At 47.3% G+C, this 13,024-nt stretch overlaps 1 protein-coding gene across 1 annotated transcript in view; it reads right to left on the bottom strand.

The window, feature by feature from the left end:
* LOC147120264 (apoptosis-associated speck-like protein containing a CARD) overlaps positions 1 to 13,024 on the bottom strand; it is a 29,797-nt gene that overhangs the window by 13,666 nt on the left and 3,107 nt on the right. The window contains exon 3 of the mRNA XM_085983844.1: positions 7,073 to 7,231. Within this exon, the coding sequence (XP_085839970.1) occupies positions 7,073 to 7,231 (159 nt within the window). The remainder of the gene's footprint in view (positions 1 to 7,072; positions 7,232 to 13,024) is intronic.

Here is a 13,024-nt window from a genome sequence, read left to right on the forward strand (position 1 = left end):
GGACTGAGACAATTATAAAAATGAGGTGAAGGAGGTTAAGAAACTTGCCAGGAGAAAATGAGGTTAAGATGGCAGGGAATTTTAAAAGGAATGTCCAGCATTTCTATAAATATATTCAAAAGCAACCAGGTGAAAAAGGAAACAATGGAGACATTAAAAGATACTAAAGGTGACATGATAGGAAGTGACCAAGGATGGCAGATGTACCAAATAAAATCTTCTTTCCTGTATTCATGGCGAGACTTCTTAATGAATGTTGAAATCCCAGAAGGACAGAGGCAGTACTGAAAGAAGTAGAAATTTTAGATATGGTGATCACTGATAGACGGATGAAGTTAAAGGAAGCCAAGGTACCAGACTCAGTCGGGAGTGAAATCGATCACATCTTTGCCACTATCTTTAAGGAATCATCAGAAACAGGACTGGTTCCCAAGGATTAGAAAGTACCTAACATAACACTGATCTTTAAAAAGAGGGAAGGGATGACCTAGGAAACTGCAGGCCAGTAAGCTCTACAAGTGTTGTGGGTAAAGTATTAGCGGTCATCCCAAAAGACGGGGTAATGAATCATCTAGATAGATTTGGTGTCGAAAGAGGGAGTCAGCATTGATTATGGGAGAGAGGTCTTTCCGAACAAATTTAATGGAATTCTTCAAAGAAATGATGGACCTTGTTGAGATTTCAGCAAGGCTTTTGATACTGTGTTATACAAGTGATTAGTCCACAAGATAGGAATACCTGGAATAGGATTCTTAGATGGATTGAACATTGGTTCAACCAGAAAAAGCAAAGGGTGGCTGCGAATCAACATGACAAGGGGTCACTAGTGGGGTACCACACATTCAGTGCTGGGGGCATTGCTGTTTATAGTGTATATAAATTATTAGGACCTCGGTATAGAAACAAAGGCCGGAACTTTTCGGGGGGTCAGGGGGTGTGTTTGGTGATGGATCGGCTGGGAAAATGTTTTTTATTGACAGCGGGTAAGGAACCCGCTGTCAACCCCCCTCCACGCTAGTTTCCCAGATGTTGGGTCTGTCATCGCAGAACAGACCCAACACCAAGCGGCGGGGGAGGCAATTTAGATAATTAGCTGGATTGTTAAGAGGCAATTAAGTAGTATTTTAAGCTTACCTTTAGATTTTTAGAGATCCCCAATGGCTTCCCCGCTGCTCTGGGATCACATCAGGTAGGGAGATCAGGTATTGTTTCAGCATGGGATGATTTCTAAACTTGAAAGCTGCAAATGGTCTATAAAAACTCCCATTTCATAGGTCTTCACTTTGCAAGGTAAGAAGCTGTTGCTTACTGCATTTGGAAGACAGATTGAGCTTTATGCAGCTTGCAAGTGTTTGGAGCAAACTCTCTATCGAGTGTCACCTCATTGGAACAACCTCTCTCACCATTGACAGATCACTTCTATCATCTCAACCTCACCTGCCATCAATTCCATCAGCATCGGTTCCCCTGAAAAAATCTCACCTTGGTCCTCAGAAACCCACCACGATCAGCCCCAACACTAGCAGCACCAGGCACACCAGCAGCACCAACAACAACACCAACCTTCTCCACAATCACCTGATGCTGCACAGGACACAGGGCATCAGCACCCGACCACATTGCTGCCCAGGACGCCAGGGATGGCCTCACCATGGCCACATTTACTTCACTTAGCGCTGTACACCCTGGCTGCCACATGATGCACCAGGTTGGCACCACCCCACACCAGCATCCCTACAATGCCCAAGCCATTCCTTTCACACTCATCGCCATTGCGGGGGGTAACGTTATGTCTCACCATTCACTGCAACTCACTAACCCACTTCCAAAGGTTCACACAAATCTGTCCAAGAACACAACGTGTTGAAAATAAAGATTTCAATGTTTGACAGCATATTAACAGAAACTTCACATGAACATTGGCTAAAACACCCAAGTGCCTACCCTTGTGTGTTGTTAGTTGATATGATTGGACTAGGATAAGGGTGAGTGTGAGGGGTGGCTCGTGAGATGGGGATGTGATAATGTAGACAGAGAGGGATAGGTGGAGGTGCAAGGTATGTTGGTGTGAGTAAGGATGTGCAGGAGTAGAGTAGGGAAGGCAGAGCGATGGGGATGTGATGAGTGGCACAGCAGGATGAGGTTGAATGTGGCTTTGCAGTAACGTTTCATGATCTACTGAGGTTTGCGCCACTGCAGCCTGGTCCTCCTAATGACATCCCTGCTTGTGTTCTCCTGTACAATGTGCAACCAGGCTGTTTTGGTCTCCTGGGGAGGTCTCTTCTGCCCATTGGAAGGGAAGAGAATCACCCTGTGTGCTGTGACTCCCTCCATAAGCATATGGAGGGAGTCATGGGAGAGCCTGGGTGCAGCTGTGCACCTCTGTGCAGTTCTTGTCAGTGTTTGCAGCATCTCAATGCTGTAGAACACTGACAGCAGAACTGTCAAAATTAATTTACGCATGGTCCCTTTAAGGAAACCGGCTGATGACGAGTCAAGTGACGTCACCAGACCTGCTTCCTTCAATTGGCCGGGAAACACGCTGGGCGGGTTTAACAGGCCCAATCAGCATAAAATTATTTTCACAGAGCGGGATGGAGCAGCAGTGGACCCGCCTCAGTAGGCAAAATCGCGGCCAAAGTTTTCTGTGTTTGCAAATTACATCAAATTGGGGTGGGGGCGGTGTTCAAATTAAAGAGAAGGGGCAAACCAAATACAAAGGGATTGGATAGGTTGAGAAGGTAGGCAAATGGTACTTAATGTGGGCAAATGCAAGGTAATGGGACTTGGAAGGAAAATAAACAATGGGTAAATAAACTAAATGGTCCTAGGCTACAGGACACAACATAGGAGAGGGACCTGGAATTCATAATTCACAACAATAATTCATAATTTACAACAAATATACATTCCTTTAAGAAATAAAAACCCCACAGGAAAAGTGGTCCAACCGTGACTAATAAGAGAAGTTAAAAGATAGTAGTAGATTAAAGGATGAGGCTTATAATGTTGCCAAAATGAGTAGTAAACCTAAGGATTGGGAGGATGTTAGAATTCAGCAAAGGATGACCAAGAAATTGATAAAGAGGAAGAAAATAGAATATGAGAGTAAACTCGCAAGGGACATAACAGATTATAAAAGCTTCTATAGGTATGTAAAAAGGAAGAACCTAGCGAATGTAAACATGGGTCCCTTACAAGCAGAGACAGGAGAAATTATAGTGGAACATAAGGAAATGGCAGAGAAATTAAACAAATACTTTGCATCTGTCTTCATGGTAGAAGACACAAATAACATTCTGGAAATAATGGGGAACCAAGGGTCTAGTGAGAATGCAGAACTTAAAGAAATTAGTTTTCAGAAAGAAATAGTGTAGAGAAATTAATGGGAGAGTAGGAACTAGTAGGGTGTCGCAAGGATCAGGGCTTGGGCCTCAGCTATTTACAATCTATATCAATGACTTATATGGGGGGGCCGAGTGTAATGTATCCAAGTTTGCTGCCGATACAAACCTAGGTGGGAAATGTAAACTGGGAGGAGGACACAAAAAGGCTGCAACAGGATATAGACAGTTTAAGTGAGTGGGCAAGAAGGTGGCAGATGGAATATGTGGAGAAATGTGAAGTTATCCACTTTGGTAGGAAAAATAGAAAAGCAGAATATTTTTTAAAAGGTGACAGACTGGGAAATGTTGGGGTTCAGAGGGACCAGGGGGTCCTTGTACATGAGTCACAGAAAGTTAACATGCAGGTACAGCAAGCAATTAGGAAAGCAAATGGTATGTTAGCCTTTTTTACAAAGGAATTGGAGTACAAGAGTAAAGAAGTCTTACTACAATTATATAGGACCTTGGTGAGACCACATCTGAAGTACTGTGTACAGTTTTGGTCTCCTAACCTAAGGAAGGATATACTTGCCTTAGAAGGAGTGGAACGAAGGTTCACTAAATTGATTCCTGGGATGAGGGGATTGTCCTATGAGGAGAGATTGAGTAGACTAGGCCCATATACCCTAGAATTCAGAAGAATGAGAGATGATCTCATTGAAACAATTCTTAAGGGGCTTGAGAGGGTAGATGCTGGGAGGATGTTTACCCTGGTTGCAGAGTCTAGAACTTAGGGTAATAGTCTTAGAATAAGGGGTCGGCCATTTAGGACTGAGGTGAGGAGAAATTTCTTCACTCAAAGGGTTGTGAATCTTTGGAATTCTCTACCCCAGAGGGCTGTGGATGCTCAGTCATTGAGTATATTCAAGACAGAGATCAATAGTCCACAAAGGTAGTAATCTCCGGATTACTACCTGAGCCACGTGCAAATTGGCATAGGGTAAGTAAGATCAGAGCGATGAATGAGTGGCTCAAAGATTGGTGTGGGAGAAATGAGGTTTGATTCCTGGGGCACTGGCGCCAGTACTGGGATAAGAGGGAGCTGTTCCGTCGGAACAGGCTTCATTAGAACCAGGCTGGGGCCAGTGTCCTGGCGAATCGAATAACTAGGGCTGTAGATAGGGCTTTAAACTAAATAGTGGGGGCGGGGGGGGGGATACGCTGAGCAGAAATTTAAAAAGTTAAAGAAAAATGAGAAGGCAAAAGTCCAGGTTAGCGATAGGGGTAATGATAACCAGAGTGTGACAGGAAGGGACAGAGCATATACACATAAGAGTGCATCAGAAAGAGGGGTCAGAGTAGGGAAAAATGGTAAGAAGACAACACTAAAAGCTCTATATCTGAACGCACGCAGCATTCGTAACAAGATAGATGAGTTGACAGCACAAATAGAAATAAATGGGTATGATCTGATAGCCATTACAGAGACGTGGTTGCAAGGTGACCAAGGCTGGGAACTGCATATTCAGGGGTATTTGCCATTTTGTAAGAATAGGCAGAAAGGAAAAGGAAGTGGTATAGCTCTGTTAATAAGGGATGAGATCAGTACAGTAATGAGAAATGATATTGGCCTAGAAGATCAAGATGTAGAATCAGTTTGGGTGGAGATAAGAAATAATAAAGGTAAGAAGTCACTGGTGGGAGTGGTCTACGGGCCCCCAAACAGTAGCCACACTGTAGGACAGAGTATAAATCAAGAAATAACTTAAAACAATCACTATCACTAGAAAGAAAGTACTAGGCAAACTAAAGGGACTAAAGGCGGTCAAGTCCCCTGGACCCGATGGCCTGCATCCTAGAGTCTTAAAAGAGGTGGCTGCAGAGATAGTGGATGCATTGGTTGTAATCGACCAAAATTCCCTGGATTCTGGAGAGGTCCCAGCGGACTGAAAAACCGCAAATGTAACGCCCCTATTTAAGAAAGGAGGGAGACAGAAAGCAGGTTATCGACCAGTTAACCTAACATCTGTCATTGCGAAAATGCTGGAGTCCATCATTAAGGAAGTGGTAGCAAGACATTTAGAAAATCATAACATAGTCAAGCAGAGTCAGCATGGTTTTATGAAAGGGAAATCATGTTTGACAAATTTGCTGGAATTCTTTGAGGATGTAACAAGTAGGGTGGATAAACGGAAACCAGTAGATGTCGTGTATATGGATTTCCAGAAGTCATTCGATAAGGTGCCACATAAAAGGTTACTACACAAGATAAGAGCTCATGGGGTTGGGGGTAATATATTTGCATGGATAGAGGATTGGCTAACTAACAGAAAACAGAGAGTCAGGATAAATGGGTCATTTTCAGGTTGGCAAACTGTAACTAGGGGGGTGCCGCAGGGATCAGTGCTGGGGCCTCAACTATTTACAATCTATATTAATGACTTGGATGAAGGGACTGAGTGTAATTTAGCCAAATTTGCAGATGATATAAAGATAGGTGGGAAAGCAAATTGTGTGGAGGACACAGATAATCTCCAAAGGGATAAAGATAGGCTAAGTGAGTGGGCAAAAATCTGGCAGATGGAGTTTAATATGGGAAAATGCGAGGTTATCCACTTTGGAAAAATAAGAAAAATAAAAAAGCAAATTATTATTTAAATGGGGAGAGATTACAAAATACTGAGGTACAGAGGGATCTGGGGGTCCTTGTACATGAATCACAAAAAGTTAGCATGCAGGTACAGCAAGTAATTAGGAAGGCAAATGGAAATTTGGCCTTTATTTCAAAGAGAATGGAGTATAAAAGTAGGGAAATCCTGTTACAACTGTACAGGGCATTGGTGAGACCACATCTGGAGTACTACGTACAGTTTTGGTCTCCTTATTTAAGGAAGGATATACTTGCATTTGAGGCAGTTCAGAGAAAATTCATGAGGTTGATTCCGGAGATGAAGGGGTTGTCTTATGAAGAAAGGTTGAGCAGGTTGGGCCGATACTCATTGGAGTTTAGAAGAATGAGAGGGGATCTTATTGAAACATATAAGATTCTGAAGGGGTTTGACAGGGTAGTTGCAGAGAGGATGTTTCCCCTCGTGGGGGAATCTAGAACTAGGGGGCATAATTTCAGACTAAGGGGGCACCCTTTTAAATCAGAAATGAGAAGGAATTTCTTCTCTCAGAGGGTCGTGAATCTTTGGTATTCTCTACCCTAGAGAGCTGTTGAGGCTCGGTCATTGAATATATTTAAGCTGGAGATAGACAGATTTTTGAAAGGTAAGGGAGTCAAGGGTTATGGGGAGCGGGCAGGGAAGTGGAGCTGAGGCCAAGATCAGATCAGCCATGATCTTATTGAATGGCGGAGCAGGCTCGAGGAGCCGAATGACCTACTCCTGCTCCTACGCCTTATGTTCTTATGTTCTTATTTTTGGATACTAAGGGAATCAAGGGGTATGGGGATAGGGCGGGAAAGTGGAGTTGAGGTAGAAGATCAGCCATGATCTTATTGAATGGTGGGGCAGGCTCAAAGGGTCTACTCCTGCTCCTATAACTTATGTTCTTATGGAAGTATTGGTGAATAGCTCACTGAAACCAAGAGCACAGGATACAGCAGCAGGAAGGAAAGCTAACGGGATCTTGAAATGTATAGTCAGCAGGTTAGAACACAAATCTAATCGTCTACAAAAGCTGAATAATTTATTGCAGTGCATATCTTGTTACATTTGAATTTCAAAATAATAAATAGTTACCCAAAGGCACTTTAGCTCTGGCTGTGGAGTCACTAGGTGCTGACTTGGGATTTGTAGACATGGCAATGTTAGCGCTGTTGCATCCTTGGATATTGGGACAAAAAGCAGTAGAACCTCCATCAACTGTGATATTGGACACTATACTATGTCCTTTGGCACCTGAATGAGCAGTTGAGGAAAGATAAGTTACAGAATTAGCCAATATCACACACAAATAGATTTTGATCAGATTGGTTAACATTCATAAATACCACCCTTATATAAAATATTTTTAGCATCCAAAGTATTGAGACTACCCATTTCAAACACCCGCACTAAAACACAGATTCTGAGTTAAGCAAAATGATAACACATTGAGTTAGGGAATGTGAAATATTGTTTCTCACTGGTGATGCTATCCAGTGACACTAAAACCTGCCAATCGATGAGCAAAATATCCTGTATAGTCTGTCTACTCTGGATTGTGTCATGAGTAATTGCCTGTATTTTGTGAAACTGTGTTGCTAAGTTGAGCAGGGAATGATCCTGTGGCAGAACCACCAGGAGACTCAGGACAGTTATACATAATTCCTTTAACAGCAATGTAGTGCAGCCCTTGGCTGTACCTTTAATGTATCTGCTAACTGTACTATGGCTTGTTACCTTTACCCTGTGTGGTGACGTCATGCCGCCCATCACGTGATCTCCCAACGGCGGGAAGAACGTGATGACGTCATGACGTCAGCAATCGGAATATTCTAGCAGTCCTCGAGGAGCTTCCAGCAAGACCAGGCCTGTTTATAGTGTATCCAGCAGTTTATTGTTCAGCTTCGTTTGTTCATTAAATTTCATTGTTTTTGATTCTCTGAGTCGATCTCAATTCTTCAGTTAGGAACCTCCGTTCCTACATTGGTGACCCCGACTTCTTCGAACGATTTTCGTGGAAGTTTCAACATGGACACGAACGCCGTCGCCCTCAAGCTGCCGCGATTTTGGGAACAGCAACCAGCCGCGTGGTTCCTCCAGGCGGAAGCCCAATTTGCGATCCGGGGAATAGTAGTGGATCCGACCCGTTATTATTACGTGGTCTCCGCCCTCGACAGCGCCATGGCCTCGCAGTCGTCAGCCTCCTCGGAAGTCCAGCAGATGAGGGCAAGTATGAAGCTTTAAAGGCGCGGTTGCTGCAGGTCTTTGGCCTATCAAAGTCGGAGCGTGCTCGCAGACTCATCTCCATGCCCGGCCTCGGGGACTCGAAGCCGTCAGAGCTCATGAGCCAGATGCTCACGCTTTTGGGCTCAGAATCGGAATGCTTTCTGTTCCGGGAGTTGTTTCTCTGCCAGCTGCCAGAACCAGTTCAGACGGCACTGGCCAATTCAGCGATCACGCACTGTGCTGAACTCGCTGCAGAAGCGGATAAAAAATTTCTGGTAACCCAACAGTGCTGCGCAGCCACGAGGCACTCATCCCCCGCAAGGGCGACGCCGACCCCCCCCCCCCCCCGCCGGCTGGCTGGTGCTCATACCACGCGCGTTTTGGCGCAAAAGCCAGATGCTGCCGCTCTCCCTGCAGTTTTTCGCCAAAAAAAAACTCTTCACCAAACCGGCGGTTTCCAGGAAGGAGGACCGGGCCTAAGGGACACGCTGGAGTGGCAATGGCCATCGGTTCCGCTGGAAAACTCCTTTACATCACAGACTCCCTGTCAGGTCGGCGTTTTCTCTGCGATACCGGCTCCCAGTGCAGTCCTGCCTGCATCAAATCTGGATCTTCAGACCGGCGGCCACGGTCCCGCCCTCGAGGCAGCTAATGGCGCGGCCATCCGCACGTTTGGAAAGCGTAGGGTCCGGTTGTGTTTTGGCGGCCAGCGTTTCGTCTGGGAGTTCATCACGGCCAAGGTCTCGCAGGCTATCCTTGGGGCTGATTTTCTTTGCACCAACGGGTTTCTCGTAGACGTCCGACACTGCCGGTTGGTCAACGTGGCTACTTTTCATTCAGTACCTTGCCACCGCAGCACCGCCGTGTCGTGGTCCGTTGCCTGTGCGTACCCATCTCCGGATGAGTTCTCTCGTCTTCTCGGTGAGTTTCCGGAGCTCACCAGACCCACGTTTTCTTCCTCAGTCACGAGGCACGGTGTGATGCACCACATTACCGCAACAGGTTCCCCAGTGTATGCACGAGCTCGTAGGCTGGAACCCGGCAAACTCGCAGCCGCGAAGGCGGAGTTCCATGCAATGGAGCGGCTGGGTATTATTCGGCGATCGAATAGTCCTTGGTCTTCACCACTACACATCGTCCCTAAACCAGGCGGCGGATGGCGGCCATGTGGCGACTACAGACACCTGAATGAAGCTACTACTCCAGATCGATACCCCATTCCTCACATTCAGGATTTTTCGGCCCATTTGGCAGGAAACTCCATCTTTTCCAAAGTGGACCTCGTCCGCGGGTATCATCAGGTGCCTGTTCATCCCCAGGACGTTCCCAAAACAGTGGTCATCACACCTTTCGGGCTCGTTGAGTTCCTTCGTATGCCGTTTGGGTTGAAGAACGCCGCACAAGCCTTCCAGCGTCTCATGGATTCAATGCTCCGTGATCTTCCTTTCATTTTCGTCTACCTCGACGACATCCTCATCGCCAGTACCAGCAAGGGTGAGCACATTACGCATTTGCGTACCCTTTTCACACGCCTCAGCCAGCACGGCCTAATTATCAACCCGGCCAAGTGCCAGTTCGGCTTACAGAGCATTGATTTTCTGGGACACAGAATCACCTCAGAGGGCGCCGTCCCGCTGGCAACGAAGGTGGAGGCGGTTACCTCGTTCCCACGACCTCAGACCGTCCGGGCACTCCAAGAATTCCTGGGGATGGTCAATTTTTACCATCGTTTCGTCCCCAAGGCAGCCCTATTGATGCGGCCTTTGTATGAGTCCCTGAAGGGTAAAGACCCCATCGGCTGGACAGACCAGGTGGACCAGGCGTTTGTCGACATTAAGGGCGCCTTGGCTGCTGCGACCATGCTGGCACATCCTCTTCCGGGCGCCACCATTGCCCTTACCACGGATGCCTCTGACTACGCCATCGGGACAGTGCAGGAACAATGGGTCAATGGCACATGGCAGCCGCTGGCATTCTTCAGCCGCCAGCTGCGGAAAAATGAACGCAAATACAGTACCTTTGATAGGGAATTGTTAGCTCTTTTCCTGGCTATCCGCCATTTTTGCTTCTTATTGGAGGGACGCCCATTTACGGCTTTCATGGACAACAAGCCGCTGACGTTTGCCATGGCCAAGACAGCGGAACCATGGTCGGCTCGGCAACAACGTCAGCTTACGTCCATATCGGAATTTACAACTGACATACAACATATCTCTGGCAAGGACAACCTGGTGGTGGATTGCCTCTCCTGCGCGCCGGTCCACGCAGTCCACCTGGGAATCGACTATGTTGGTTTGGTGGAAGAACAGATTGCAGACCCTGACGTGCAGTCATACCGGACCACTCCTTCCAGTCTACAAGTGGCTGACGTCTGTTTCCAGGCCGCTGGCACCACGCTTCTTTGCGACGTCTCGATGGGGGTTCCCAGACTGATTGTACCAGCCGCATGGCACAGGAGAGTCTTTGATGCAATTCTCGGCTTACCGCACCCTGGCATGAGGGCTTCACAACGGCTCATGTCAAAGAAGTTCGTCTGGAAAGGCATGCATCTCGACGTCCGTGACTGGACCAATACCTGCGTGAGTTGCCAGATGTCCAAGATCCAACGCCACGTTAAAGCCCCGGTTGCCACTTTTCCGGTTCCAGAGTGGCGTTTCGACCACGTCCACGTGGACCTGGTGGGTCCTCTTCCTTCTTCTCGCGGTTTCACTCATCTCCTCACCGTGGTAGACCGCACCACCAGGTGGCCAGAGGCAATTCCTTTGGTTGCCACCACAGCGGTGGACGTCGCCAGGGCCTTCATCTCATCTTGGGTGGCTCAGTTCGGGGTACCGGCCGACATCTCCTCCAGCCGTGGGCCGCAATTTACATCGGAGCTTTGGAACGCCGTGGCTCAAGGATTGGGTACCAAGCTTCATCACACCACCGCCTATCATCCACAGGCGAACGGCCTGTGTGAGAGATTTCACCGGTCCCTTAAAGCTGCATTGCGTGCCAGTCTTCGCGGTGCTGAATGGGTGGACAGGCTCCCTTGGGTGCTATTGGGTCTGCGCACGGCGCCTAAGGACGACCTGCAGTCTTCCTCAGCAGAGCTTGTTTACGGCCAACCACTCAGGGTCCCTGGGGATTTTCTTCCTCCTCACACGGAACCGTGGTCCGCAGCTCAGCAGCTCGTCAGCCACCAAGAAGCAGCTAAGAATTTCATTCCAGTGCCTACGTCCCATCACGACCTGCAATGCTCCTATGTCCCGGCGGAGCTTAAGAGCGCTGCATACGTTTTCATTCGGCAAGATGCTCACAGGGACCCGCTCAAACCGCCTTACACTGGTCCTTTCCGCGTTATCTCGGCAGGTGCCAAGTCTTTCACGGTCGACGTCGGAGAGAAGCACGATCACATCTCCATCGATCGGTTGAAACCGGCTCATCTGGATCTGAGTGAGCCTGTCGTCACTGCTCAGCCACCTCGACGTGGTCGTCCACCGGCAGCCGCCAGTCCGCTGCAGCTACAGTCATCCGCTCATTCGCCTTTGCCCGCCGCACCGGTTCAACGCCAGCCGACCACTTTCTCACCTACGCCTGCTGCACCACCACAGCCACGGCCGGTTACCAGCTCATCCTCCAGTGCTCCATTGCAGCTGCCGGAGTATCGAAGTCGGTCGGACAGACTCGTCAGACCCCCTTCCCGTCTCACCTTTTCTGTTAAAGATAATTCTGGGGGGGCGCATGTGGCAGAACCACCAGGAGACTCAGGACAGTTATACATAATTCCTTTAACAGCAATGTAGTGCAGCCCTTGGCTGTACCTTTAATGTATCTGTTAACTGTACTATGACTTGTTACCTTTACTCTGCGTGGTGACGTCATGCCGCCCATCACATGATCTCCCAACGGCGGGAAGAACGTGATGACGTCATGACGTCAGCAATCGGAATATTCTAGCAGTCCTCGAGGAGCTTCCAGCAAGACCAGACCTGTTTATAGTGTATCCAGCAGTTTACTGTTCAGCTTCGTTTGTTCATTAAATTTCATTGTTTTTGATTCTCTGAGTCGATCTCAATTCTTCAGTTAGGAACCTCCGTTCCTACAATCCAGTGAAATTGATCAATAACACAAAAGAGAAGCCAGCTGCTATTTATTGTCTTCGGTTCCCACCACAAACTCCGTTCCCTAGCCACCGACTCCATCTCTTTCCCTGGTCACTTTCTGAAGCTGAACCAGGCAGTTCACAATCTTGGCATCATATTTGACCCTGAGCTGAGCTTTCGACCCCATAGCCTCTCTATCACCAAGACCGCCTACTTCAATCCAGCTCACTATGTGAACAATATTGGGTGAGGTTCAAATGTTCTTGGCCAGACGACTGGATGAAGGCAGGGAAGAGATATGGCTTCTCATAAAAAAAGGGAAACTGGTCAGTACCGGCATACCGTGCACGGCCCACACTTTCTCCCAACCAACCACAAGTGAGATATCGACCATGAAGAATTCTGTGGGTCAACCACCCTGGAAAAGGAAGATGTCTGGTTCTGAGTGACATCGCCAGTGAGAAAAAGTGGACAAATATATAAATCAAAGCAAAATTTAATTCATGGTAGTGCATGGAAACACTACCTTTCTGATAAGTCTACCATTCCTGCTTTCTACTTAAACCCATACTATATAACAATGTGTGCAAGCCTACATTTGAACATTGGGTCATTCAGAATAATATTGCGCGTGTATCTCACATCTTATGAATAGCAACTGAATCCAACTCTGGCAAAATAGTAAATACAGGAATGTCAAATACAGCACTGTAAGCAACGTTACAGAGATCAACTC

This window comes from Somniosus microcephalus, chromosome 4, assembly GCF_052327205.1.
Source record: "Somniosus microcephalus isolate GS21.2 chromosome 4, FLI_Smic_1.0, whole genome shotgun sequence".
Lineage (NCBI taxonomy): Eukaryota > Metazoa > Chordata > Chondrichthyes > Squaliformes > Somniosidae > Somniosus > Somniosus microcephalus.